The 27,853-nt window shown below is 41.4% G+C and overlaps 3 protein-coding genes across 4 annotated transcripts in view; 2 read left to right on the top strand and 1 right to left on the bottom strand.

Annotated features, from left to right (window-relative positions):
- si:dkey-247m21.3 (5-hydroxytryptamine receptor 4) overlaps positions 1 to 6,422 on the top strand; it is a 29,653-nt gene extending 23,231 nt beyond the window's left edge. Inside the window, exon 7 of the mRNA XM_052050290.1 lies at positions 4,663 to 6,422. Within this exon, the coding sequence (XP_051906250.1) occupies positions 4,663 to 4,756 (94 nt within the window). The 3' untranslated portion in view covers positions 4,757 to 6,422. The remainder of the gene's footprint in view (positions 1 to 4,662) is intronic.
- A 2,526-nt stretch (positions 6,423 to 8,948) lies between these two features.
- On the top strand, positions 8,949 to 17,556 carry slc26a1 (solute carrier family 26 member 1). 2 transcript variants are annotated; one of them, XM_052050259.1, is made up of 8 exons: positions 8,949 to 9,098; positions 12,177 to 12,663; positions 12,735 to 12,935; positions 13,166 to 13,412; positions 13,489 to 13,720; positions 13,858 to 14,041; positions 14,123 to 14,410; positions 14,899 to 17,556. In XM_052050259.1, the coding sequence occupies exons 2-8, from the start codon at positions 12,253 to 12,255 to the stop codon at positions 15,472 to 15,474; spliced, it is 2,139 nt and encodes a 712-aa protein (XP_051906219.1). In that variant the 5' UTR covers positions 8,949 to 9,098; positions 12,177 to 12,252; the 3' UTR covers positions 15,475 to 17,556. The 2 variants fall into 2 exon arrangements, with proteins under 2 accessions (XP_051906219.1, XP_051906218.1); XM_052050258.1 differs by lacking the exon at positions 8,949 to 9,098 and adding an exon at positions 9,105 to 9,703.
- Positions 17,557 to 19,591: 2,035 nt separating this feature from the next.
- Positions 19,592 to 27,499, bottom strand: LOC127590775 (progestin and adipoQ receptor family member 3-like). The gene is made up of 7 exons (XM_052050204.1): positions 27,316 to 27,499; positions 25,666 to 25,903; positions 25,415 to 25,577; positions 23,224 to 23,379; positions 22,944 to 23,141; positions 22,175 to 22,265; positions 19,592 to 21,112 (listed from the first exon to the last, which is right to left on the bottom strand). Exons 2-7 carry the CDS (start codon positions 25,845 to 25,847, stop codon positions 20,976 to 20,978), a joined length of 927 nt encoding a protein of 308 aa, XP_051906164.1. The 5' UTR covers positions 25,848 to 25,903; positions 27,316 to 27,499; the 3' UTR covers positions 19,592 to 20,975.
- Positions 27,500 to 27,853: the final 354 nt, after the last annotated feature.

Genomic DNA, 27,853 nt, shown 5'->3' on the forward strand with positions numbered 1-27,853 from the left:
TGTCCAAGTCGATCTTCTGTCTGTTCTATTTTGGACGTGTGCGTGCGTGTGAGCATAGGAACAGGAAAATATGAATGTTGTCCCTTCTGAGGGGCGGGGGGGAAGGTATATTCTTAAAATTGATATTTTGCTTTGTAAAGGGACTAATTATTGTATTGAAATTCCCTAAATGAATCACAATTTTGAATCTTAAAGGAGACAACAGTGTAACAGTTGGCAATTAACCGACTTACATCTCTTCCATTCAGCCCAGCCAACGATGGGATTTATACTTGCAACTTCCCTCGTAACGATTCCGGTGGGAAACTTGCCTTATCATCCATCCTCATCAAGTTTTTCACTTCTTTAGCTCCAAAAGACAAAGAGATAAGAGTGAAATTTGATTATTTAATGTCCTTAAAGGATATTAGAAGCAAATGGAGGGAACACACACTCTCACACACACACACATCTCATATATCCTGTGTTTATCTCTCTTGGGTCACATGCTTTCAGTCAAATGCCTTACAGCATTTGAGATGTATCAAAACAATCCACATGCACTTCCACTGGGGAGACAAATTTGTATTCCTCTGAGTGTTGATACAAGGATAAAACACTGCCAGTATCAAGTCTCTGGACTAAAGCTAGTTAAAGTTCATCCAAAAATAGAAAACTACCAACTTGCTGTGAAGAAAAGCCTCATTGAGTTTGCATTTCATCTTCATGACGTAGCGCAGACTCCCAAATAGCCAGTATGGGACATATATGTGGAAAATAGCCTGAAGCAAGAGGGGTTGTTTTGACAACACAGTTAGCTAAAAGACGCGAAAATAACCGACCGACCAATTGACTGACCTCGCGCAGTCAATTCAACTGTTCTGAAGTATAACTTGTGCTGAAATAAAGAAATATCTTTTTAATCTCAAAATCAGGATTATGCCACATTTCAGACAACCAATAGAGAGCTAATTCAGCGGTCGCCAGACTTTTCACCGGGCAACAAAAGCGGATGCAATTATCTGGTTCTTCCAACAGTTGAGGCGTTTAGAACTTAATTGTGCTGATCAATGCGAGTTTTGAAAATATAGCGCAATTACAGTCTCTTTGTTCTAATTTTAGCGAAGAGTGATTCTCTTCATTAGGGTGTATCCGGTTGATCGGGCATTATAATTGGCTAGCTAAATAAGAATGCCTCAAATTGCCTTCATCGGGGCACTTTTGTTTTCATGCTTATGAAGGGTGGATAGACTATCTGTCTAGTGTTAAGGACTTTAATCCTCACTGTGATTTTTTTTTTAGCCCCTCTGTGTTGTTGGTTCTGTTCAAACATATGAAATAAAGAATGTAGAATGCTGTTGAAGGTATTTCCTGTTTACTGTGATTACAATCACCTTTAGTGTCCCTTGACCTGGACATCGGGAAAATCCCTGAAGGTCGTCAAATTCCCCCGTGGAGGGACTCTTATCTCAAGATTTAAGCACAGCGGGATAGATCTGGACTTTCCCAACATGCCAAGATCGAATTGCATCGACGTGTCTTTGTTTATGGGATTTGCATGGAGGCGTAACTCCCCGCCTCTCATTATCATATTGTCTCCATATATTCTCATGATTGTATTTTTCTGGGCTTCCTCAGAAAATCTGAAACTCCCAGGAGCCCTAATCGATTCGTAAACTGCAGAAAAGAAAAAAATAAAACCTCCGAAGGTACTGTTCAATGCCTCCAGCCTGTAATTAACGAACGTGCGGAGGAAGAGAAAGGCCGACTCTCCCCTACCATTAGCTAGCTATCTATTGTTAGCAATAAAGCTAGCTAACATAGTAGGTTTGTTAAAATTCATATATTTTCTGTTCTTGGTCTCAACATTCCGACAAAACGTTTCAGTGGACTTGACTTTTTTTTTCCAGCGGGACAGTGAAGGAATAGATTCGTTAAAAAGCCTCGGTGGGGAAGAAGAGACCAAATTACACGAAACGGTCAAACTATTTGATCTTGTGTGATTGGTTTTGATTTATGAAAACAGCCCGTTTTTACTTACTGCTACAGCATGTCAGTGTGAAGATGCTTGTCGGAAAACCATCTTCACTCATACCAGCAACACTTATCTTATGTATTACACTCATACAACAATATTCAATGTGTGCAGAATGACTTTTCGTTGGATATGTCTGCTACTCAAAACATCTGCCTAGGCCTTAAAGGCACAAGATGTTCATCAAGTCAAGCCAAGATTCATACCATATATGTATGTTGACTACACGACTGACCTGGATCTCAACTCAGCCTGAATGAATTTAAACTGATAAGAAAAGCACAAGTGAAGGTTAAATGTGAATCACTCTTGAAGCTATGCATTTAAGTGAACCGAAATTGTTCCGAAGAATTAAGAGTGCTTGTGATGCTCAATGGTGGTCGACTGTTTAGCGTGACTCAGTGCGGAGCTGCGGATTTCGATTCCAGCACCGGGATTCCTGTGTAGAGTTTGCATGTTCTCTCCGGGCCAGTGTGGGTTTTTCTCTGGGTTACCCCGGTTTCCTCCCACATTCCAAAAACATGCATGACAGGGTGATTCAGAAGACATGCAAGGTTGGTTAATTAGGTGTGATTGTGAGTGTGGATGGTTGTTTGTCTATGTATGCCGTGCGATTGGCTGGCAACCAATTCGAGGTGTATTCTGCCTGCTGCTGCTCGAAGTCGGGCGGGATAGTATCCAGCAAAACCGTGACCCTCGTGAGGATAAATGGATCAGAAAATGGTTGGATGCTCATTTATAGAAATGTGGATGGATGGACAAATGAATGGTATATACCAGAGATGTCAAACATGCGGGCCGGAACCGTCACCCAAGGAGGTTCGTTCCGGCCCGCGGGATAATTTAAAAGTGCAAAAAATGCATTAAAGACACAGAATTAATATTTTAAATAAAATGCAATTCGTGGATTATCCGCTAGGGGGTACACTGTTTTAATCACAGGAGAAGACAACATTGTTTTGATCGGGGAAGAAAACAGCAGTCTCTGTCTGTCACCGAGATAGACCCAACGTAGCAAATGATATGAAAGCCCCAATCAATGCTTCTTGAGACCAAAACACAGGAAAGATACAATATTTTGGTGATTCATAGCACAGTATTGTATAATGTTAATGGTTCGGCCCACTTGACATCTACCGAATCCGTACGTGGCCCACATTGTGAAATGAATTTGACACCCTGGTATATACTGTATAGATTGATGGATGAGTATGAGTAGATGGATTGTCAAATAGAGATGGATAGATATAGACAGATGCGCATGCATCAAGTGTGGAAGGGGTGGCCACTGCCATAATCCGGTTTTGAGTTTGTGCACCACAAGTACAAAATGACGTTGAAAGAGATGGAATTGGAAGCGTTCGTGGAACGCAAAGAAACATTTTTACTGTGTTACCAAAAATAAATCTATCCTTCTCGTGATTTGGTGAAAGACAGGAACCACATAAATACCATCATTTGTGTGACTTAACTTGCCACACGTACTTGGAATCGAGACGTAGAGGGGAAACATTGTTTTTAAAACAGCACACCAGAAAAAAAAACTGCTGTCAAAGTGCCTCGCACCAATTGTCACAGTGAGCTGATGTGCCCCACATACGTGAAGATGCAAAGTTTGGAGTCAAAAGTCACATTGCATGACTCCTTCTTGTGTCTGGCTCTAAGTTGGATAGATCATTTGGAAGCTCCAAAATTGTATTGCTGAATAAACACTGCAATAATTGAGCATGTCCGCTTGATTTAACCGGCGCAAGTTTGTAAATAGCTTTGGACTGTTCAGCAGGAACCCTGAAGAAAATATGATGCACACAAACCTAATATCAATGCTAATATTCCAGACCCTGCTATAATATTTCTATTTATTTATTTTTTCGTCCTAAATATGTGATTTAATTTTTTTTTCCGTCCTAAATATGTGATATCTGTCCAGTACTTTGGCACCACCGGGGTACAGTCACTGCCATGTTTTATTTATGAGCGCTGTTCTTGTCAAATGAGCTCATCAATGAATATTTAATAGACCTAAATTCTGCAACTGATATGTGCTAAATTGCCTTTGACTCATTTGCATGAGGTTCGATGCCGATTTCATACGTTTAACCTTTTCAGGCACAGCGGTCACTACAGTGGGCAGATTATCATGTTAACGGGTCACAGGGTTCATGAAAGGGTTGAAACATCCGATAGAAACATGACACAAGACACTTGTTGAGATTTGTGTCAAAGAGACCTGTGGCCTCATGCGTATTCCTTGTTTTTCTGTACTCAAACTCCCATTATGAAATTTGCTCGCAAAACTAGCAGGGCGTCATATCGTCGAACACTAAATCCTCCAAAGCGTGTACTGCTGGAGGTCTCAACTTGTTCTTTGTTTGGACAGCAAACACACTCCTTGTCCAGAAAACACACACCAAAAAAAAGAAAGAGGAGCCCAAGTTGAAGAACATTTCTGTTTTCCTTTTCCTCGCAAGGGCTGGCCACGCCCCCTCATTGTCAGGAGCGTGCATGCTGTCAATTCAATGAATCATCTCTTCATCACCTGTATTGAAGGATGTAAACTTGTGTTGTAAAAGAGAGGAAATGCAGTATAGACTGTGTACTAATTATTTTAATGATAACATGAAATGTTTTATGTCTGTCTTCTTCAGATTGTCCTTCTTGCCAAATCGAAGCTACTGTGACAACAAAAGAACCATTCTGGCCAACGAGCAGGAGTCCCAGGACTCCCTTGGACCTCTATGAGGAAGACACTTCTCCAATTGGAGGCATGCCCAGGTGCCAAGTGTCCTCTGCGACGTCAATTGCTATCAACTCATCTAACCTTACTACACTGGTCCTTGATGTCATCTTACCTGGATATTTAATGAGTTCACGTACGCTGGTTTACATTCTAAACTGTTCTTAAACCAATATCTGGATGATGGGGTGCAAAGACTGTAAGGTGCTTCATTGTTTTTTTTTATTTTTTTCAGAGTTAAGAGCCAAATGTGGGTCCAATTGTGTGAAAGCTCAGCTTTAATTATTCTTTATTCACCATCCTTTGATAAACAAAGCTCTTCGTTAGAAGTATGGAAGCATTTCCCCTTTTTTGCCGTCTCACTTGGGTAAAAAAAACAACCCCCCCCATCAAAACATACAACATGAATTGGCCTGGATTCATTCCTGTAAGAGTACAAACATGTTGCACTTTTACTGAATCCAGTAAATCAGTTCGGTATTCGACGAGAGGTAATTTTCCAGTGTTTTTTATCAATATGTTGTTGTGAAGGTATTTATGATGAGGTCGCGTTTATTTTTTTGTTCTTCAGGAAAAGTCACCACCAGCAATAGGAAATACATTGCATTCTGCATAATAAATGTATTTAACATACTAAAGAGACATTTCCATGCACACGAGCAAACAAAGTAGTTTGGATATGGTTTTTTTTTTCTTGGCTATGCATGATAATCAAAATAAAATTTGCAATTTTTGTTGCAATTACATTTTGACTACATGCTAAGAAGAAAACGTTTTCACCAAATATGACAAAATGAAACATTCTACAGTATATCGACAGAATTCACTGTACAGTATTACCAACACAGACTTTCCTCAACGTTGCTGATATAATAGAAGACATCCTGTCACTTGCCATTTAAGACGCGCAATGTCGTATTTTGACCACAAGAGGGCAGATAGCCCATTCAAGGCAAAAAAAGAAAAGGCAAACCTGCACAATCTATGGAGATCTTTGCAAATGTAAAACAAAAACCAAAACGTTTTTTTTAATGTAATGCCTTTACAACGATGACGATGTCATTGAGGTATTAATGTAAAAATATTTTTAATATTGAGGTTGTCGTTCAAACTACATCATAATGAAAGCTGTTTCTCTAATAATATACCCCCGCCCCCTCTTGTGTAGCTAAATGTGAGTATGGGATAAAAACCTTTAGATATATATTTATTTCCATGTTTTGTTGTTTATTTGTATTTTTGCTGCATATGTAAAACGACTCCCACGGGTTTTAGCCAGCTTTGAGGTGGAGTGAGGAAAAGTGTTGACGTCCATCGTGATAGTGGGCCGGCCTTATCACTTTTGTTTACATGTTCTTTTACATGTTTGTGCAGAATGTGCAAATGTTATTGTTATAATTCAAGCGTATGGAGGCCATTTTGTCATCTTTCGTAGGACATCCTTTTAAGATTGCTTTTACTTGACCACGTTCTGTTTTGATTTCTCGCGGTGACTCTGCAAATGTTCATCTTCCTCTCTTCTTATGTCTTGTCTCATTGTACCTTTCCCTGTATGAAAGAAACAAGAACGAAACTGCAGACAAATGTCTTTCTGCATTTTTGAACATTGTGTCATTTTTTCCTACGTTTTTTTTTGTAGTGGAGGTTGAAATAAATGGACAATTTCTAGAACATTGCCATAAATTTACTTTTTTCGCAACCGCGCCTCTACCATCCTCCGACATCCAGTTCTGCACGGTTTCATATGTTCGTCTTTTCTGTGTTTTAGTCTTCACTCCTCTCTTTGAATCAACATTCACACGAAGTAAAATGTCTTTTCAGAGGACTGTGTGGTTATGTGTGGGCCGGAGACACATTTTTAAAATGGTTTAACAGCGCTCCCACACAAAAGGCGACGTCGTCACGCAGAGCCTTTTCAATGATAGCAAACACTAGAATCAACAATCAGCCACTGGCATTGAGCCTGCCATTAACCAATCAGTGGAGGAATTTGTTCTTTTTGTCAAGCCTCTCAAAATGCTCTTTCTGTTGAAAAGAAATGACATCAAGATTTGACTTTTGTGCCAACATCACTTACGTTGCTGAACGTGTATCCTCTCCATGCCACCCTGTTTGTGTGTGTCTGTGTGTGTGTGCCTGCGTGTGAGGAATGACTCATTCATTGCCTGTTTCTCATCATCAGTTTTCCCCGAAAAGAGGTGTCTGTGGAAGGCAATTTGCTGTAGGATTTAGATTGTTTTGTGAATAAAGGCCGAGGGATTTCCTGACTTATCTGCTTTCATGTGGAGCTCAGAGGTCCCACTCACCATCAAAAGCCGTAACACTGAAGGAAAAGTGTCGTGCGAGAGGTCAATCATACGTTTAGATTGCCTCTTAAAATAGATTAAAGTACAACGTAACACCACAAGTCATTGAATGGAATTATGTTCGCTTATTCTTGCCTGGGACATTGTGCAAAAAACAAAATCAACTTTAATGGCTGAGATGCTATATACATTCCAACCACTAGATGTCAATGTATGACAAACAGTTATCTTTGTCCAAAACCCCTCATAAGGAAAGCAAAGAGCGTTGGATGATTTCAATTGAGTGGTTTCACATAGCGTTTGGGGTTGAGCAAATTACAAGTGATTGACACCCCCAACCCCCCCCCCCCAAAAAAAAGGTTTATAATTGCCTATAGATGCCACAATATTGTGAAAAAGCATACATTTTTGTAAAGTAAACTCCTAAACTTCTAAATAGAGTAGTATCCGAGCAGGATGATTCATAAGTACTTGGAAAATTCTAAAAAGGCTTCCAAAAAGTTCCTTCGAGAAACCTTTAACTCGTTCAATACCAGCCAATTCTAGACCCCCTTTTTTTTAATCAGTATCTGTGGTCGAACATGTGGAGTGTGAAAAGCCATAAATATGTCTTTGGGAGTGAATGAGTTTTAATAGACCTTAAGCCCAGGTTACTCATAACCATCCCTTACAAAAGGATGTCACTGATAATCCTTTATGGCTGAAATATTTCAGGCAAGGAGCCACCGATGCAAAGACGCTACAGAACAGAAGCCAAAGTAGAGACCTAAACGCCATAAGATGCCGACAGCAAAGTTGTACATGTATTCTTTTATTTTATTGCTTAGGCCTGAGGACAAAAAGCAGAAAATGGGGGCCAGGGGGTTCAGTGAATTACAGAAAAAAAGAATAGCATGTGAATTAATGGATGTCCAGTTGTAAATTTCCAGTAACTGGCTCTATTTTCCTTCCTTGCTGATTGGTGCGGTTTCTTCCTATTTGCATTGTTTGTTCTTTCTGCCGAGTGAACAGAATGCCCTTTTGACCTTCTGCTGGCCATTCACTTATCAAGATGATTCAAGTGAGCCTCCGCCACCCAACCCGCATCAGATGACAGCCGTTTTCTTTGTGAGCATGACTTTACCTTTGTAAACACGAATGTGCTTCCGAGGCTGTTAATAAGTAGAAGATAGTCTTTGGGTGTTGTAAGAGTTGAAGAGGTTAACTGCTGGAACTTTTGGGTTCATTGGGGCAGAACTGTGGGATTTCAGCAGACCTTAAAACATGTCAAGCAGAGTTGCAGTAAATTCATTTCTCTTTGAAAATCCAATATTTGAACGAGGATTTGCTTTCTTCTACTTTAGTCGAGAACGTGATACACATCTGGATGTTTTCCCCATGAGGCGAATGCCTGAGATAGCTCGAGAATTATATCAGAGAAACGCCTGACTGGCATACCTGTACATCGTTGATGTTATTGGGATCATGGTTGAACTGTGATGCTTCCAGGCCATCTGAAAAAAAAAATGCTTTTTTTTTCACCAAACATTTTCCAGGTTCCTTTGTGTGTGTGGGACGGGTTTGTCCAAACACCCCAACGAGCAAGAGTTATGTCGAGTACACTTTAAACCCTGATTTCTTTGTCTTGTTAAAATCAAAATATTTGCGAGGGTGGCTTTGCAAGTACGGTTTTGATGATGCCAGGACAGTGCTAGCGGCGGCTGCGCCAAATCCAAAGTGCTACCGAAAAGGGATCAATGGCTTGAAACATTTCTTTCAAAGACATCAACAAATGAGCAGACGTTACCATGGCAACCACCATCCACCACACTCCCGCCTCATCTTCTCTCCCCACGCCCCCTCGCTCTGCTCCAGACGGCATATGGGGCCGAGGTTGGATATGGGAGGGGGGAGGGGCATGACTGAGTGACGGCTCCCATCATGCTTTGCGGTCGGAAGCAGGAAGAAGCTTGAATGAGATGAAAAGATATTCGATGGAATAACGGTGCAGGAGGAGACAGGATGTCCTCCACGTGCCATCCAAGGTGCACCCCCTCTCAGGGTGAGTCTTCCCTCTCATGACTTCCGAACATCACATCGGGCTGATGGAGCTGGCGCACTTGGCAAGCGTGAGGATTGAAAGAGACGATGATGATGATTCAAAATTCCCAACTCCGAATAATGCTTCTCCCGAGAGTATTATGGATGCTGGGCATGTGGTCCTAATAAACAGGCTGGTCACGGCGCATCAAGATTTCACAATGATCATAATTTTACACTCTCCTTTCTCTCTGCAAATGTAACTGATATTGTTAATTGTGTGAAAATGAATACTATTATTGATTAAATTTGATTAGTTTGTTCACCGGTTGACTGGTTGTACCCAAGGTCAAACTCGTTAGCGTGCATGTAGTCATTGTGTCTGTGTGAGCTGCAAACACGCTTGACAGGCTGACATAAATATTGCACTTCAGTCAAAAATTGACTCGTTAAACCTTCTACACAAATGTAATGCGTCATGCAAATGAGGACAAGCCCCGCCTACTGCAAATGACCAAGCCAGTAGAAAAATGTTTGCTCAAAGGGCTGATCTTAGTTCATTCACTCAGTAAACACAGAAGACGTTGTTGTCACATCAGACTTTGTGTTGCAGTTTGACTTCTCCCGGTGAGTACAAGTGCGAAGGGAAAATTTCATTGACTTTCAGAGTAAGCGCGTTTCAATGTTAATGGTTTATAAATGTGTTATTAACATGGTATAAAACATCATTAGAAAGAAACAGTACGGGGTAACTCCTGCTTGCTAAAATAAATAAGCCTTGGTTCAGCTTTACTGATTTGACAGTTTGCTAGATAAAAGTATCAGTTCATTATGAAAAAAAACACACATTGCAACGAGGCTTCCGTTTGCTATCAACAAACAATAAGATTTGATGAAAATCCTTTCAGGTCCGCAAGGCGTATCCACTTGCCAAAACACATTGCCCAGAATTGTTGTACATTGTACCGTACAATTGTTGAGTAATTATTTACAGACACTTTGACAATGTAGTTATTCAAACAATTGATTGAAAAATGTTTGCAGGGGAAACGTATCCGAAAGTGCAACCTCTTTTATACATGACAATAAGTTCTGCCCCCAAAGTTGTTAGCCCCACTCGGGTCTGTCACATCACATGATGACGAGCAGGACAAATTGCTTTGAGGGCAACAGAGTTCGGCCGTTGTTCTCGTCCTTGACGTGGTGATCAATCTTACCGCTGCTTCCAAACTATTATCCATCAGGGGGCTTCCTCCCATACTCAGCCATTCATCCGGTTCTTCTCCAATGAGTAAGAAAGCCCAAGTTGAGCCACAAGCTGCCATTTATTGAGAGTCTTGTCTCTTCAGGATCTGTACCAGAACCTTTCAACCTTGCTTGTGTCAAATCACAGAGCGAAATAGTCCCCGAACTTTTTCCTATCACGTCTTGAGATCTACAATCAACCTGTAAAAAAAGCATAACAAAAGGCTTTCTTGTGATCGTCACGTCACATCTCTGCTGCCTCAGCATTCATGAGTGCTCAGAGCAACTGAGAAGCGGACATGTTAGGAGTTTATTACTGACTACTTCCGTGGCTTAACAGTCCTTGAGCTATACAACATGTTGCGTAGCACTCTTGTGATCGTTAAGATAAAAGATGACAATTGCTGCTCCTGAAAGCAACAAACTTTTAAATGCAGCCCACATTTGGGATGCCGTTACATAGGAAAACATTTAGGGAATTATCAAGTTTCAACTTTCTGAAGTGCAATTTTAATTTTTTTCAGGGATTCGTCCCAACTAATCAAACCTTGTTAATTGAACAACGTTTAAAAAGAGAAGCCAAGTTCCGGCAAATCACCCAATAAGTAACAACAGGTTACAAAGACTGCAAGGGTAGAATAGAATGAAAAAGACATTTTGTTTTTACTCAGGGTCACTCATGTCCGAAGATATGAAATGACATAATATATTGCATCCATAAATTTTATTCCAATCTAGGCTGACAAGAAAGTGTGACCTTTGTACGACTTGACTCGGCCTGCTTGTTTTAGCTTTCAAGATGGACAAATTGCAAAAAGATTGATTCTATGGTTGATGTTGGCCCTACTTAATGCGGTCACATTCGATTTAATCCCTAACAGCACGTTTAAAAATGCAATGTCCCTTATGTCACTAAAACCACTGACATAAAAAATGAAGGCACTGCATTGTCGTAAGCATAATCATTTCTAGAGAAGAAAGTCTTTAACCCTTTCAGGGACAGCGGTTACTACAGTGGACAGTTACTCATGTTATCAGGTTACAGGTTGCATGTAAGGGTCATATAAGTCGTTATATTCAGTTCCAGAAATGAATATCTCTCTGTAATTGAAATAAATTCAATATTGGTGGAAACTTAGATCAGCAGCAGTCGGGATAAGGATGAAACAACAACAAAAAATTAAGTTAATTTTAATCATTATAAATGTGTTTGAATTATGTTAATAGAGTAAAACTAATATACTTTTTTTTTTTTTTAATGACATGGTTTCTCGACCTTAGCAGGATCAGAGGTCGTGGGTTCGACCCCGGCTGCAGCCTTCCTTTTGTGAAATTTGCACGTTCTCTCTAGGCCTGTGTGGGTTTTCTCCGGGTACTCCGGTCTCCTTCTACATTCCAAAAACATGCATGACAGACTGATTGAACACTCTTAGTTGTCCCTCGGTGTGAGTGTGAGCGTGGATGGTTGTTCGTCTGTGTGTGCCCTGCAATTGGCTGGCAACCGGTTTAGGGTGTTCCCCGCCTACTGCCTGAAGACGGCTGGGATAGACTCCGCGACCCTTGTGAGGATAAAGCAGATCGGAAAATGGATGGATGAATGAATTTCACTGTCTTCTATTTTCACCTTTAGCAGGCAGGTCTGCAACCTATCTCCGGAAATAAATGGGGATTCATTCAGGTTATCTGAGGGATGATTTTTTTTTAAATGGTGTCATGAGTGAGTAATGTGATTATATTAGTATATACTAGCATAACATGAGGAACGTGATTATATTATGATCTACGAGCATAACATCTAATATCCACTCTCTATGTGCCTTTCGCCCCTGGTTCGTTTTTCACGATGATCTGCAAGGAGCACAGCTGACAACGCCGTCATTAAGCCCTCCGCCCTTCTCTTCATCTGCCACACACACTCCCCATCTGAGGCCATGGAGGAGGTCAATCTGCGCAAAGAAAGCGTAACAGCCCATCCACCATCTTTGCTGGAGCGGAAGGCTCGCCATGCGCCACCCACACTCTGGGTCCTCAAATCCAAGCTGCAGCGGAGTCTGAGCTGCTCCATGCCCCGAGTACGCTCCACCTTGTCCGGCTTCTTCCCCGTTGTGCGTTGGCTGCCCAAGTACAAACTGCGAGAGTACGTGTGGGGGGACGCCATGTCCGGCTTGATCGTTGGAATCATTTTGGTACCGCAGGCCATTGCCTACTGCCTGCTGGCTGGAGTCGAGCCCATCTATGGATTGTACACGTCATTTTATGCCAATATCATTTACTTCCTCATGGGGACATCCAGACATGTTTCCGTTGGAATCTTTAGCCTGATGAGTCTCATGGTTGGACAGGTGAGCCTTCAGCCTGGACTCGTTTTAGTACACATTACTTTAGTAACAGCCTCTGCTTTTCTTTTCTGCAGGTGGTCGACAGAGAAGTGTTCCTAGCTGGTTTTGACCTAAACGAGGAATTCTCCGGTCCTCCGGAGTTCAACGGTTCATTCAGCATCAACCTCACAAGCAGTGAAACTCGGACAGTGGAAATAATGGGTGTGCAGTGTGGCAAAGAGTGTTATGCTATTAGCATTGCTGCTGCTCTTACATTCCTGGCTGGTATCTACCAGGTAAAGAAACAACCTCCATGTTCCCCTACCTGAAACACGTCACAGACTGTAACATTGCTTAGACGCCAGTTCACGCATGACTCGATTGAGGATAAGGAGAAACTGAATGGACAGATGAGAGAATTTCATGTCAAGATTGGAATAGAACAGATCATGATATCTTTTCTCCGACCGAGTACAAAGGGCAGTCTTTGAATTATGAAGATGAAGACTGATGGTTTCCTCCACAGGTCATGATGGCAGTGTTTCGGCTGGGCTTCGTCTCAGTCTACCTTTCGGCTCCCATGTTGGATGGTTTTGCCACAGGAGCCTCGTTCACTATCCTGACCGTCCAAGCCAAATACCTCTTGGGTCTGAAGATTCCTCGCCATCAGGGCTATGGCACTGTTGTTGTAACCTGGATCAACATCTTCGCCAACATTCACAAGACCAACATATGTGACCTTATCACGAGTGCCATCTGTATCACCGTCTTAGGTAAATATGGACCCGAACTCTTTGGATTGTGCGAAAATATAGATAAGGTGGTCATTACATTTTGGGGCTTCTGTAGTGGCAGGGAAAGAGATCCAGGAACGCTACAAAGATCGTTTGAAGATCCCACTGCCGACTGAACTAGTCGTGGTTGCCGGAGCGACGCTGGCCAGTCATTTTGGGAATCTCAACCATCATTACGGCACCAGTGTTTCAGGTCACATCCCCACTGGCTTCATCCCTCCTCAAGTGCCCAGCTTTAGTCTGATGCCAAGAGTAGCACTGGATGCCATTCCTCTGGCTGTTATCAGGTGATTTTATTTTTTAAAAAGGTTCATGCTGTTTTTGTCAGGTAGAAACAGCAATGACAGACAGAAATGTGTCCTAATGTAATCCTGAAGAATGGATTTTGACTCGTGATTTGAAAAAAAAATGTTTTATTTCCTAGCTTTGCCTTCACCGTGTCACTGTCCGAGATGTTCGCCAAGAAAAATGGCTACACGGTTCGACCCAACCAAGAGATGCTTGCCATCGGCTGCTGTAACATCATCCCCTCCTTCTTCCATTGCTTCACCACTAGCGCAGCTTTGGCAAAAACGATGGTGAAGGACTCAACGGGGTGTCAGACGCAGGTGACGTCCGAACCAAAGAAATGCATGACAGAACAACACGGTTTTCTCGGAATGTAGAAATCCTGAGTGTGTTTCCATCAGGTGTCAAGTCTGATCAGCGCCTTGGTCATCCTGCTCGTCCTGCTCTTCTTCGCGCCGTTTTTCCACGCTCTCCAGAAGTGCGTCCTGGCCTGTATCATCATTGTCAGCCTTCGCGGGGCACTCAGGAAGTTCAAGGACATCCCCGCTAAGTGGCGAGCCAGCCGTAACGATGCCACGGTTTGGCTGATTACCATGTCGGCCACGGCTCTGATCAGCGTCGAGTTGGGACTCCTTGTTGGCGTCACCTTCTCTTTGATCTGCATCATCTATAAAACTCAGAACCCTAGGGTGAGTGACAGCAATAGAACTGAATCGTACAACATCCCCCTCTAGTAAGGATAATTGGTCAAATTGTAAATATAGAAACGCAGATGTTTCTGATATCTTAAAAATCGTAGGTCAGATGTGCTTCATTGTCCTACTGAAATTTCTATAAAAGGTCTCATGATATACTGTGTGTTGAGGTACAAAAGTTCCTTGTTGTACCGTAAGGGGTACAATGGCTTGTCACTTGTGAGGTAACCACAATTGTATACTGTTGTGTACCCATTACAACTTGGGAACATACTTAGTTGGACCTACACTTTATAAATTTAAACAGGACACAAACATCTGCAGGTCACTGCAGTATCAAATTTCATTTTACCAACAGTACGTGCAAAGAAATGGACTCAGACTAGCCATTCTTGACAATCTTCACAATCTTACAGATTGGAGGAAACGGTAAACAGTAAAAGACAATTTCATTTTTGAGCTAATCCAACATCTAACATTAGGTCTCTCTCCTGGGCCGAGCCGGCGACTCTGACCTTTATGAGGATATGGAGGAATACCAAAACCTCGTCGCTCCAAGCCGAGTGAGAGTCTTCCGATTCCAGGCTCCTCTCTACTACGCCAACAAGGACACCTTCCTAAAAGCCCTCTACAAAGCTGTCGGTGTGACACCTTTCTTGGAGATGACCAGCCGGAGAAAGGCAGAGAAAAAGGCCAAAAAAATGTCCGTGACCCAAGCCCAGGCCAATGGGGACGCCAACAACGGAGACGTCGTCGTGGCACTCGTTCAAAGACAACTGGACTTCCACACCATCATTTTGGACTGTTCTGCCATACCATTCCTAGACTCCACCGGCCTGGTTGCCTTTAAGGGGCTGCTCAAGGAGTTTGCGGAGATTGGTGTAAGAGTGGTCTTCGCCTGCTGTAACACCTCCCTCATAGATACCTTGCAGAAGGGACAGTTATTTGGGAAGGGTGACAAAGACATGAGCAAAATGCTGTTCCACACAGTCCACCATGCGACCCTGTACGTAAACATCCAGCAGGCCGATAAGAGCTCAGAAGACTCTGTTCTGTAGAACTTAATGTGTCACCAGGTCTTGCGTGAGTTTTCTTCTGGTATTCCGGTGTACTGTCCTTTCCAAAAAACATGTATGTTAGTTTCATTGAGGACTCAAAATGTTCTTGCATGGTTGTTTGTCTAAATGTGACCCGCAGTTGACTGGCAACCAGTCCTGGGTATACCTCACCTCCAACATAGCAGCAACGTCGCGTTGCATTAAGCAATGTTCGCGTCCACTCACCTCTGTCTGAATCTGTACGAGACGGACCAAGAGCAAAACAAACCTGTTGGCTAATCATTCATCGACATTTTAATTTAATGATCACCTCGGTGCCTTAAGTTCCACTTTTCGGATGGAGCACTTTGCTAAAACACTTTTTGAGCCTTTTAGACCGCCGTCCTTCTCACTTGTGAACGGTCCTGCTGAAGTGAGACGAACAAGGCACATTATAAATGCATAATATCAGATTGCAGATGGATAGATATGTGGTAGTACAGCATGAAATATTCATTCTTCAGACAATGAAAACATAATGTATGAAGCTGTAAGAGAAGGTAAAACACAATTGAGATCAAAACAAAACTAACCCGTCGGCACCATCAAGCAAATGATTGCCTTTTCCTGAAGTGCCGCTTTTACTATAGAGCACTTTGCCAATACACTTTCTGACCTTTTCGGGCCACCACAGCTCGTATGCTCAGTGGAGCCGAAACGTGAGCAAAACAAATCCGATTTTTCATCGATGTGATGTCGTATAAAATGATTCCGTGGATTGATGCAAATACGTCATCATGGTTGTCACATTGCGCAACTGTCTGTCCATTCACATACAGGCCTTAAGGCAACTAAACACTGTTGAGGAGCCTGTGATAAAATAATACTTTATTTTTTTTTTTTACAAGTATGACTTTTATTGTTACAGTAATACAATCCTATTTCTTTTTGGCTATGAAATTTTGCAACTTGGGCGGCCAACCCCGTCACCCACCCACCCCGTGCTATACCACTGACCCTAAGAGCAGTGTATATATATATATATATATATATATATATATATATATACAGTATAGATACCAGATAGCTCGTCCTGCATATACCCTAATATAGACAGATTCATGCATTGCTCATTGAAAAACAAAGGAAAATTTAAACACACACACGCGCACACACACACATACAAATGTAATCTAACGCCACAGTGTTCTGTCAGTGTACATAAAGTCATTGCTCATGTTCATGTTTTTAGTTTTATCATATCTGTTAAATGTCTCGCTAAGTTTTATTCATTTCCTGAGTTTGGAAATGCCCCGCTAGCCTTCCTCAGAGGAAGAACAGTAGCCATTAAAATGGGACATTATTTAAATTATGCAACAGCCATCATTCCAATATGAGATGAACTGCTGCTTTTAAATATCTGATGGCCTAATTTATTGGCTGATATGTAAAACAATCGAACGCGTGCCTCAAACCTCTCATCTTTCTTTGCGATGATATGAACACAGGAGACCTGCTCAATTTCAACCCAATAAAGATATGTCTTGTCGATGGTGACTGATGTTTAGTTTTCTTCATCCTTCACGATGCATCCGAATACCCAGCCGGATCAAGATGGCTGTATTTGGATTGGATTAACTTTAGTGTCAAATGTATTGTATGTGCAACTCATAGCAAATATTTAGTTGATTATTTGGACCTTTGCTCGACGTGTCATTAATCACACTAATCCAGGTGGCCAAAGTCGACACTTAATGATTTAACCAACCAAAGCCAATTATTACCCGAGACGTCAAAATCATTTCCTAGACGGTTTAAACTCTCAACTGTGTTCCCCTCGAAACCTTTAACTTGTACTATCACCACTTTTTCTAATAGCTGCAATTCTCTTCTATTTGTCACTTTTTTTGTTTTGAAAATTAAATTTGCCTTGTTAAAAAGTGAAACTGTCTCTAACATTCATTTTATTGTCCATTTTTTTAATGCATTTTGAAAACTCTTGAAAGATGTATGGCTGTCTTTTGAGCATTCCTTTTTGCAATTGTGTTGGACATTCGTGTGTGAGCATGTTTAATACTTGAAATAAACTCTATGAGTAAGATATCTTGGTGGTATGTGATTATGATCATGAACCAAATATATAAAATTAGTTTTTTTAGGGTATTAGTTTTGGGGAGTAAAACTAAGGTCATTGCATTTTTGGATACATTTTTTCAAGTTGACTATACATCTACTCATTTTATTTCATCAAGTTGTTGAAAACTAACAAAGCTCACGTTTGTCTCATCTATTTAAAAAATGTATCCGGATCCAGGTGATTTAATTTTGTGCAGCCACTTGACGAAATAAAATTCAACACACCGTTTTGTCTTAATTTTTCATTACATGGCCAAATGCCATCTGAAGTATCATGTTTTTCAAACCGGGGACGCCAGTCTATTTTAATGCCTCTGGAAAACACATACTTTGTTGACTGGGGTAGGGTTGGGGGGTGCTCGTCTCTGAGTGTGATTTGCTGACAGAATTGTTCCAAACACATTTATAGCCATCGATCACAGTGCGATGCCCCTTCAACATGATCCTTCATCCACGATTAAGTGGGTGCTGTGGATGCTCCCCAACTTGGACCTGCATCCTCAACACGTGCCTGCTTTGAAACACTCAGTTGAAACCTTAACCTGAGTTTGAAACTCTAAACATAATTTAATGCTTGTCAGTAGCGGAGAGAAGGATGCTCGCAGTCGCTGATACTATTCGCCATTTTTAATAAACAAAATAAGTAATAAACACACGCATTCAAAGGAGTTGTTGTTAGCCACCACTCACGCCCATGCGCTCCTCACTCAGACTAACTACCGGAGCCAATATTCTCCCAACCTGTCACAATATATAATACAATATATAATACGTAACATAATAATACAAGGGGCGGCCCGGTAGTCCAGTGGTTAGCACGTTGGCTTCACAGTGCAGAGGCACCGGGTTCGATTCCAGCTCCGGCCTCCCTGTGTGGAGCTTGCATGTTCTCCCAGGGGCTGCGTGGGTTTTCTCCGGGTGCTCGGTTTCCTCCCACATTCCAAAAACATGCGTGGCAGGCTGATTGAATACTCTAAATTGTCCCTCGGTGTGAGTGTGAGCGTGGATGGTTGTTCGTCTCTGTGTGCCCTGTGATTGGCTGGCAACCGATTCAGGTTGTCCCCCGCCTACTGCCCAGAGGCAGCTGGGATAGGCTCCAGCACCCCCGCGACCAAGGAGGAGGACCAAGCGGTTCGGAAGATGAATGAAACAATAATACAAGATACAGATATTACAATAATTTTAATCTCTCGTTTGAAAACCTAACGCTATTTCATACACTTCTTATAAACATAATACTCGATAAAAACCCTGCAGTAAAACTCTTAACCATGGTTTAAAGGCCAACTTTGAAACAGTAACATTGTTTACAGTCGAACCCCAACTGTTGCTCCCTGATTGGTGGGTTGAGTCGGGGAAGAGGGCAGCCAATCAGTGATACGTTTGAGTGTCCTGATTGGTAATTGGTTTTCAGAAGTGCTACCAGCTGCAGTGATTGACCAGCATTGTTAAATAGCATTGTGTTGCCTTTAGTAGTGAAAGGCTGTGTCACGTTGTATTTTTGTGCTGCTGTTGTTTTTTGTTTGTCCTGCATTGTGTTACGTGTCCTTCGCCCTGGCTATCACAAAGTGTATCGTGACTTTTGGCACTCCCTGTACATAAATATATTTCTGATGTCCTGAGTCATCCAGTTGGATAAATTCAGCGTTATCCAAAAAGATGAGTACACCAAGTCACATTCACAGTAACAGTGTGTCAGATCCTCCACTTTTTCCATGACGCCGTTTCCCAACACGATTACTTCTGACAAACACTTAACAGTGGCCTCTTGCTCAACATCAGTATAAGTGTCAGTATGTAACAGAATCTCGTGTAATTATTCTGTACAAAGTTACACATTTACATTTCGTGCAGCTTTGACGTTTTTACTTTATTCTCTATTGAGTGCATCGACGAGCGCCCTCTGTTGTTCAAATCAGGAAGAACAAGCCTTTTTTTTGTTTTGACTGCTCTTCGGCCGAAAAACACTGACACCAATATTTTTTTTAGTCATTCAAAATGATTTTTCTCTTTGACCTTATTTAATCCATCTTAAAATTGAGTTACAGTGCTTCATAATATAAATCAGCATTGTTTCTCAGAATAGTTTTTTAAAAAATAATGAGACTGTTGCTGCATTGTCGTGCAAAAACCAAGTCAGTGCATGTACCGCATATGTTTGTTCTGGTGGAAGGCAAATGAAGTACAGTACTTGCAAAATATGGACAATAAACACTATTTAGACTATCCGGATCACTACACATTGGACCGATTCACACATGACATCACTTATAATACAGTAGTCACATAATGCTGGCTTTCCTGTTTTCGTCCTGTAATACGTGTGACATTAAAAAAAAGCACCAGACAATCACCCAAATAACCAGAAACATGCAATCACTCCTCCATAAGAATGGGGGGAAATACCATGCATATACAGTAGTTTGGTTTTACAGTGGGGAGGGGGGGTTGATTTGATCTGCTGTGCAATCTGGATGTTTGAATCCTCGAATATAGCAAACATTTTTGGGAGCTGAGCACTAACTCACATTTAGTTGAGGATCAAATACTACTAATCTTTTACTGATTATGGGTTCTTCAGTCCTAATGACAAACTGTCGTAAAAATACCGTAGTGTTCTTTTTTTTTTTTTGTAAATTCAGCAGTACAACAAACTCGCCGCTATTTCATTTAGTCAAGTAAATACTCTCTTTGGAGAAGCGTGCAATTATTAGTGGTAAACATTTCATATTAGACAAGTACTCTGTGGTAAGGGAATAGAAATCCGGATGAAGATTATTTGTTTGTTGGATTATCAGACACCTCACAGCCATACTTGTGATGACAGCAATGTGGTTGTATGAAATTGAGATGCTGAAATGGCATCAGTTACATCCATCGCACTGTCAAGTTCCCTGCTTTTCAACACAAATTGTGTCATGCTTAATAAATAACACGTTAATATTTCCAGCAAAGCAAAAACTCCCCTCCATTCCTTACTTCTCAACACTTCAAGCAGCGATGTGTCAATCACAGTGACACTTTGTTCAAAAAAAAAGCTCCCGGCCCATAACACCCGCTCTAACCCGCCCCAAGAATCCCATGTGCAAATGTATATATTTCCTTCTCAACCAAGCACCAAGTAATTGTCAAGATTTTTTTTTTTAAAACGCAACAAAATAATCATGTTTCTATACAGTTTAAGTAGAAATTTCATGCACTGTCATCAGGCCGATAACTACATGCAATTGCAGTCATCTTCAACCGACCTACTGACCCATATCTTGGCTCTGGTGGACCATGCTTGTTCGTAAATTTTGACCAAATCCAAAGAATTTCAACATTAAAAAAAGAGCAAATGGTCATCTGATGACACCTAAGTGCATCCTTGCATTGGTTGATTGTTGTCATTGCGTCCTTGGTGGACAAGGCTGGCTATGCCGGAACTGCATAATGTCCACTGCGGTTTGATGCCACCAGTAAAGCATGGCAACCACCAGAACGTGCCAGACCTGATGACTGGCACCGATGTAGTTCACGTGGCCTGAGAGACAGAAGCACAAAGACAATAAATACTTTTGATATGAATTGCTTTCAGTGTTGTGTAAAACTACAAACGTTCATACCCCACTTGTACAAGGGCTGAAAGTTTTTTAAAACAATTTTGAATGAATGAATGACAGCCAGTCGATTCATCTTTTTCCATTTTTTTGTCACTTGAGGTGTTTATTTCTCATTGTTCTATGAAACATGAACATGTGGATGACACTTATTGAAACACTCTCAAAATAAATGAACATTACGCGTACTGTACGTATATATAATATATATAATATATAAACAAATAAAGCCTACTAACTGGCCGTAATGAAACGGGTTGTTGTTTTTTTTTCGGTGAAATTTACGTTCATAAATGCAATAACATGTTCACGTGAGGTCCAAGTATTAATTTATCCACATGGGGTCGCTATCGTCACGTTGTACGGTCAAATCAGCATTTTTTTTTTTTTTTTTTAGCAGCAGCGAAAATGGTGGATGGATTTGAAAAGGGAGTGGCCCCACCTGATGAGTGACGAGGGCGGCAGCCAACGACAGTTTGTATTCTTTCAAAAGTGCTCCGTTTTAGTTGAGTTTTTTTTAGTTGGAGGTTTTTTACTGTATTGTGTGTTTGAGTGCAAAAAAGTCACTTGTATCAATTATTACAAAAGTACTCTGTAATTAACTTCACAAATGACTGTTTGACTATCCTTCTTCTGGGCCCACATACAGCAATACCAAAATAAATGCATGACGCATGAACCCCGAAAGCTCATATATGACATAAATTGACAAATACAAAAACAATGGGCATGTTCGCTGTTATTCGATTAAGTTTTATTAGTTGAAGATGTCGTTTCAGTTATTTTTTGTTTTTATTTCATGATTCTACTGTGGTACACATTTCATTTGTGTGAGATGATCTTTAACTTTGGACCTTCAGGATACTACCACGATATGGATTTTGGGTTGAAACGGCAACTTCAATAAATGTCACCTTGCTTCATGCATGGGCTGGTGAGAGGGTGGCGCTTGACGGGGGACAAAGGTGAGATTGAAGCAGACTCACCAGGGAAGCAACGCTCAGGCATCTTGGTAATGTAGAACACGAAGGCAGCCGCGCCAATGAGGTACATGACAATCAGGCGAGGCAGGAACATCTGCAAAAATGACAAAATATGTAACGGATATGCAAAGTAATGTTGCATTAGAGAAAATGCATATGTTAAACTTTTGATCTGGTTGACAAGCTAGAATACTGTATTTTCTGCACAATAAGGCGCACCTAACCGCACTCAATTTTGTCAAAAGCCGCCTTATAATCCGAAGTTCCTTATATATGGATCAACAATCTGATTTCTTGAACATAGCATTTTAAATATTCTGTAAAGTGCTTTAATAAGCTGCAGGGGTTGTGAAGGCTCTATATGAATAAAGCTGTATTGTATTGGATTGTATTCCTTTTAGTATAGCTCCATCTACTGGATGCATAACATAACAACAGCCACTATTATAGCTTCCATTCTATGCGCCTTATAACGCGATGTGCCCTATATCTGAAAACAGTTTTAAAATAGGCCATTCAAAATAGGCCTTATACTCCGAGGCGCCTTATAGTGCGGAAAATACGGTAATTATTTGAAACAGCACAGAAGGTGAGAGGCAGTATTGTGTTTGCACAAAACCTCATTTTTAGAATCATTGCCAGACATATGAAAATGGTATATTGTCATCACAGGTACAAAACAGGCACTTGGCACTTGGGCGAGCTACATAGAGGAAGTACTTTTGAGGACAAGCAGTGATGTCGAGTTTTTGGAGGAGGAAACTTTCCTCACCCGAACGATGTCACAGGTGAGCCCGCCATTGAGCAACACCCAGTGGATCGTTGGAACCACACCCATAACGGCCACGCCGAAGAAGGTGGACACCCTTATGCAACGCCATTCAGCGCTCATGTACCGCGGATGGAACTGAGCGCCGAAAACTAACAGAATCATGGTCAGCACCGTCAGGGAATAGACCTGCCGCCAAAACTGATGAAACAAGACAAGAACAACTCATGAGAGAATGGAAATGTGATTAGGGTGGGAGGAAAAGCAAAAGTGGGGCACATACGGCATTGCAATAGAAGGAATAAAAGATGCCGGGCACGTAACAGCCTAGGATGCCGACAGAAATGCCGGCGTAGTCCAACGCCAGCCAGCGGCGACTCGTCTTCTCCGATCGATGGCACAAAAAGAGATGGTAGCCCACAGAACACAACATGCACACCTGGAAGCAACACAAACACAAAATGTTGACGAGGAATGTGGTCATGTTACCGTCCCGTATTGCAATGAGTTATACAACAACATTAAAATGTAATATGTAAAATGTTTATGGCCAAATCAATGAATACCGTTACACACTAAAAATTTAACTAAAATAGTTTGACCTGAGGATGAACATTAATATGTAGCCAATCAAAGCCCGAGATGGAAAATCCCACAATAGCACTTACAAGTACATGCACCTTATTTTATATACACGTGGAGTTTTTACTGCATTTGAATCAATCCGTATTTATTAGACTTTATGGATTGGATTGGTGAATGATTTGCATTTTGATGCCAAATCAATGACGGTTGTGACGTTATAATTCCGTGTATTGAATGTTTATAAGTGGTTTATTTTTTTCACAATGCATTTCAGTGGTCATCAATTCGAAGCATTCATTCATTCATCTTCCGAGCCGCTTGATCCTCACTAGGCTCGCGGGGGGTGCTGGAGCCTATCCCAGCTGTCTTCGGGCAGTAGGCGGGGGACACCCTGAATCGGTTGCCAGCCAATCGCAGGGCACACAGAAACGAACAACTATCCGCACTCACACTCACACGAAGGACAATTCAGAGTGTTCAATCAGCCTGCCACGCATGTTTTTGGAATGTGGGAGGAAACCGGAGCATCCGGAGAAAACCCACGCAGGCCCGGGGAGAACAGGCAAACTCCACACAGGGAGGCCGGAGCTGGAATCGAACACGGTACCTCTGCACTGTGAAGCCGAAGTGCTAACCACTGCATTACCGGGCCGCCCCAATTCGAAGCAAATTGTGTTTATTGGTGTGCTGTGCCGGTCCCAAGAACAGCGGTGGTGGATGACTGTAAACTAAATATACGAGTTGTTTAATTCGATTTGTCCATCTTCTGATTGGATTGGTGATCGGTTACCCTATTTTCTTAACTTGTTGATCGTGATCGGCTCCAAAATCCTAAGATAAGATATCTTATAAGATATATGTCCCACACTGGGGAAATTTACAGCCTCCAGCAGCAAGAATGTGGGTAGAAAGAAGAAAAAAACAAACATCGTTCAATTAAGTGCAATATAAATACAAAATGGATAAATCGCAGTGCTATTTACAATTGTTTTCCATATCATTTATATGATTATCCTGATCATGATATTAGATATTAAGACTGAAACAAAGGCTTAGAAGTGAGTTTTTCTTCTGTACTGAGGTTCTTTCAAGTATTAGTGATGGACACACTCGACAATTTGAAAATCCCTGCCTGAGTCTACAGCAACCCAACCGGTTGAGGCAGACAGCGACCCCACCCAACCCCCCATTGAGTCCCAAGTCTGTTTTTAGTTTCTTCCTAAGGGGGAGGTTTTTTTTTTTCTCGCCTCTTTTGCTTAGTGCTTGCTCATGGGAGTTGGTGAACTTGGTTTCTTCATTTATCAGGGGGAGCGGTTCTCCAACTGCTCCATATGCAACTAGCTTCAGTCAAGGTCATCTTTATTGTCAAATATGCTTCCATATGACATGCAGCATAGATGAAATTTCAGATACCATCTGTCTGATGAAACCAAAAACCGAGAAGCGTTATTAACTTCCCACTACTGTCTATCAGTGTACAGCCAAAACAGAAGAGCGTACGTAATGTTGAGGCCATCGGGTGTACACAAATCTAGGTCCACATTGAGCTGGGCGCGTATTGGAACTACAAAACCACGCCTATCTCAGGTATTCAAACAGGTTTCAGACCTGATTGGGAGGAGTCAACTCAATTAACTTGTTTTCGTAAACCCGAATGACCTGAATTATAAAAACTGTTTCACGGCACGGTGGATTGAAAAGAGAAATGCAGTACTTTGCTGTGTTTGAGTAGATGCCGTGACGCATTGTCATTGGTGTGTCATCATCCCTCTTCACAAATAAGAGGATGGTCTCAGACAGCACCGCTCAGGCTCAGGTTTAAACTTCGTGAATGTTCACTGACTTGACCGTGCGACATCAACGTAAAACAACGCATGTCCACACGTTACCTGGAAGCAAAACAGTCCGATGGCGTAGATGACATAATCTTCTCTGCTGGCTCCAGAAGCTGGCAAAACCTTCACGCCGTCGTTGACGGCCAGAGAGAAGAAGAGAAGGAAGCCCAACAGGTGGCTCCAGATGTTCACAGTCTCATTGGACAGAACGAAAATGCTTGAGGAGGAACAACAAATAGAGCAGATGTTTTTTTTTTGGGGGGGGGGGGGGGTCAACCTTACATGGTGTTCATTATTAGACTCACCTCCTCAAGCAGAGTTTTGAAGGCAGGTGGGCTCTGTAGCCGTCTGTGATGTAGGGGTTCTCTCTGAGATACATGGGAAGTTGTTCAAAAGTGTACAGTTTTATCTTCTGAGGGATGCGCATCGGCCATTCTGGGTAATTGCCCAGCTCCACGTAATGGGTCGTCTGCAGCATCTTGATCATTGTGTCTTCCACTTCAAATAAAAGCAAGTTGGGGTGGGCGGGACAGGAATGGAAACCTGACAGGAGAAAAGACACACACACAATACTTACAGTATTTACATTCTGGTCACAGCTTTCAAGAAGGAAAGATTGGATGGATGGAACGAATGGATGGAACGACTGTACTGTACTAAGCGACAGTTTGCATTAGATCATATTTGATTCGATACAATGGATATAAAAACCATAGTTCAAAGACCAGATTTTTGTGATGTAAAAAAAAAAAAAGATAAGTAATTTCAACAGTCCCCCCCCCCCCCCCCCCCCCCCTCTCCACAATCAATGTGACCTATAACCAGTATACCTTAAAAATAACTTAAATGTTTTGGGGAGGGGAAATTCAAAAAATACGATTGAGATCATGCACATGTGCGACCCATTTCTTTTTCAGAATTATCCAGACACATTCAAATGTTCATGTTAAATGTGAATCAGTGCAGACCTGCAACTGTTACGCGTGAATGTAAGGAACACCAAATAAAGTTCGGATGTCCAAGCAGGCTTTTCCAGATTTTTATAACTATATTTTTTTATTATTATAAGTCTGGAGTTATTACGTTAACACTATGCTACTTGAAACGGTTCATAATAATCTTATCTAAAGTGGGACGCTCCACCTGAAAAAAAAAAGTCCCAAGGCAAAATGCTGCTATCACCATGCTTCATTGTAGGTATGGTGTTCAAACATTCAAAAACTAAACAATGATTTAAACATTTTACAAAAACACACATGACTTTTACATACCACATGCATGTGGGGAAACTGTAATGGACCACTGAATCCAAGTTTGAACTTTTGGAATCGCTGCAGTTGTATACTTACTCCCATTATATATAAATTTAAATGTGAGTGCAATGGTAAACACAGCCACATGCCCGGTTATAAAATGGGTGCATTTTGCACAATTTCTCAGTCGTGTAAATTGACTTGCCCTCTCAAAGACTTTATTTCAACTGAGTTGTACAAATTATAGATCATATTAATTGTGTACCCCTTTTTAAAATGATCTTGGTCTCGTTAAAAAAACACACACAAAAGCTGGCATTCTATTAGTGATATATGCGCTTTGCATATCCACGGTAGGTTTGGATGGATTGATGGATCGATGAATAGATATATCGAAATGCACAACTCGCTCCCAAGCTTAACCGAGTTAATTCATGAACCATCAATCAGTATGATATCCTTTGCGTGACATCCTGTATTTTACAATCGTGGTCACTGCGGACACTGCCAACACAAAACAAAACGCGGACGGTTGAAGAATGACACCTTGACTGACGTACATACCCCCTTCGACCTACATTTATATGCCAAACGCGTACGAGTAAATAGAAAATATACACGCTTAAATCAAGGTGGTTATCTCAAACGTAACATAGACAGGCATTATTTAGGGCAGCTAAATTTGATTGAAAACAAACTGACCAGTGATCGCTAGTCCCCGTGCCACAATCGTTGATCTCTCGACTCAGCCATGATCTCGCCCGATATGTCACAACGCCCACGTTCCTCCTTCCAAAATATTCAGAATTGCTCCGTAACACGCATCGGGGAACGTCAGCAACTAATACAAAGCCTATTTTCTTTTTGTATTCCTAATAAACAATGACACAGCGCTCTACCGCCGCCGAGTGGTCAAGTTGGAATATTTCACCCGCAGTCCATTCATTACATTGTAGGTACAAAAAAAAACGATCGTGACGTAATAGAGAGGATAACGTCACCACCACGGCTGTGATTTCATTTGAAATACTTCACATTTTTGGTATTTTATTATTATAATAATTCGCTTTCCAAGTTCACTGACTTAGATGATAAATGCAATCGTCTGTGGGAATGAGTCAGAGACAAGTCTACATTTATTTTATGGTTATCCTGTTCTGCCATCAAAATATTGGAGAGATTTTGAAAAAACTAGATGTGTGGAAAAAATTGGTCTTATCATTGCAATTGATTTTAAAGC

Source organism: Hippocampus zosterae, chromosome 18 (assembly GCF_025434085.1).
Source record: "Hippocampus zosterae strain Florida chromosome 18, ASM2543408v3, whole genome shotgun sequence".
NCBI classification, from domain to species: Eukaryota; Metazoa; Chordata; class Actinopteri; order Syngnathiformes; family Syngnathidae; genus Hippocampus; species Hippocampus zosterae.

Bases quoted from the DNA above. Each gene is read 5' to 3' on its own strand.
- LOC127590775 (XM_052050204.1), bottom strand. From the start codon at position 25,847: ATGATCAAGATGCTGCAGACGACCCATTACGTGGAGCTGGGCAATTAC. The intron at 25,578-25,665 runs GTGAGTCTAATA...TTCCTCCTCAAG, and splicing joins TCAAAACTCTGCTTGAGGAG to CATTTTCGTTCTGTCCAATG. The intron at 22,266-22,943 runs GTGAGGAAAGTT...TCATTTTTGCAG, and splicing joins TCACCTGTGACATCGTTCGG to ATGTTCCTGCCTCGCCTGAT.
- slc26a1 (XM_052050259.1), top strand. From the start codon at position 12,253: ATGGAGGAGGTCAATCTGCGCAAAGAAAGCGTAACAGCCCATCCACCA. The intron at 12,936-13,165 runs GTAAAGAAACAA...TTTCCTCCACAG, and splicing joins TCCTGGCTGGTATCTACCAG to GTCATGATGGCAGTGTTTCG. The intron at 14,411-14,898 runs GTGAGTGACAGC...ATCTAACATTAG, and splicing joins ATAAAACTCAGAACCCTAGG to GTCTCTCTCCTGGGCCGAGC.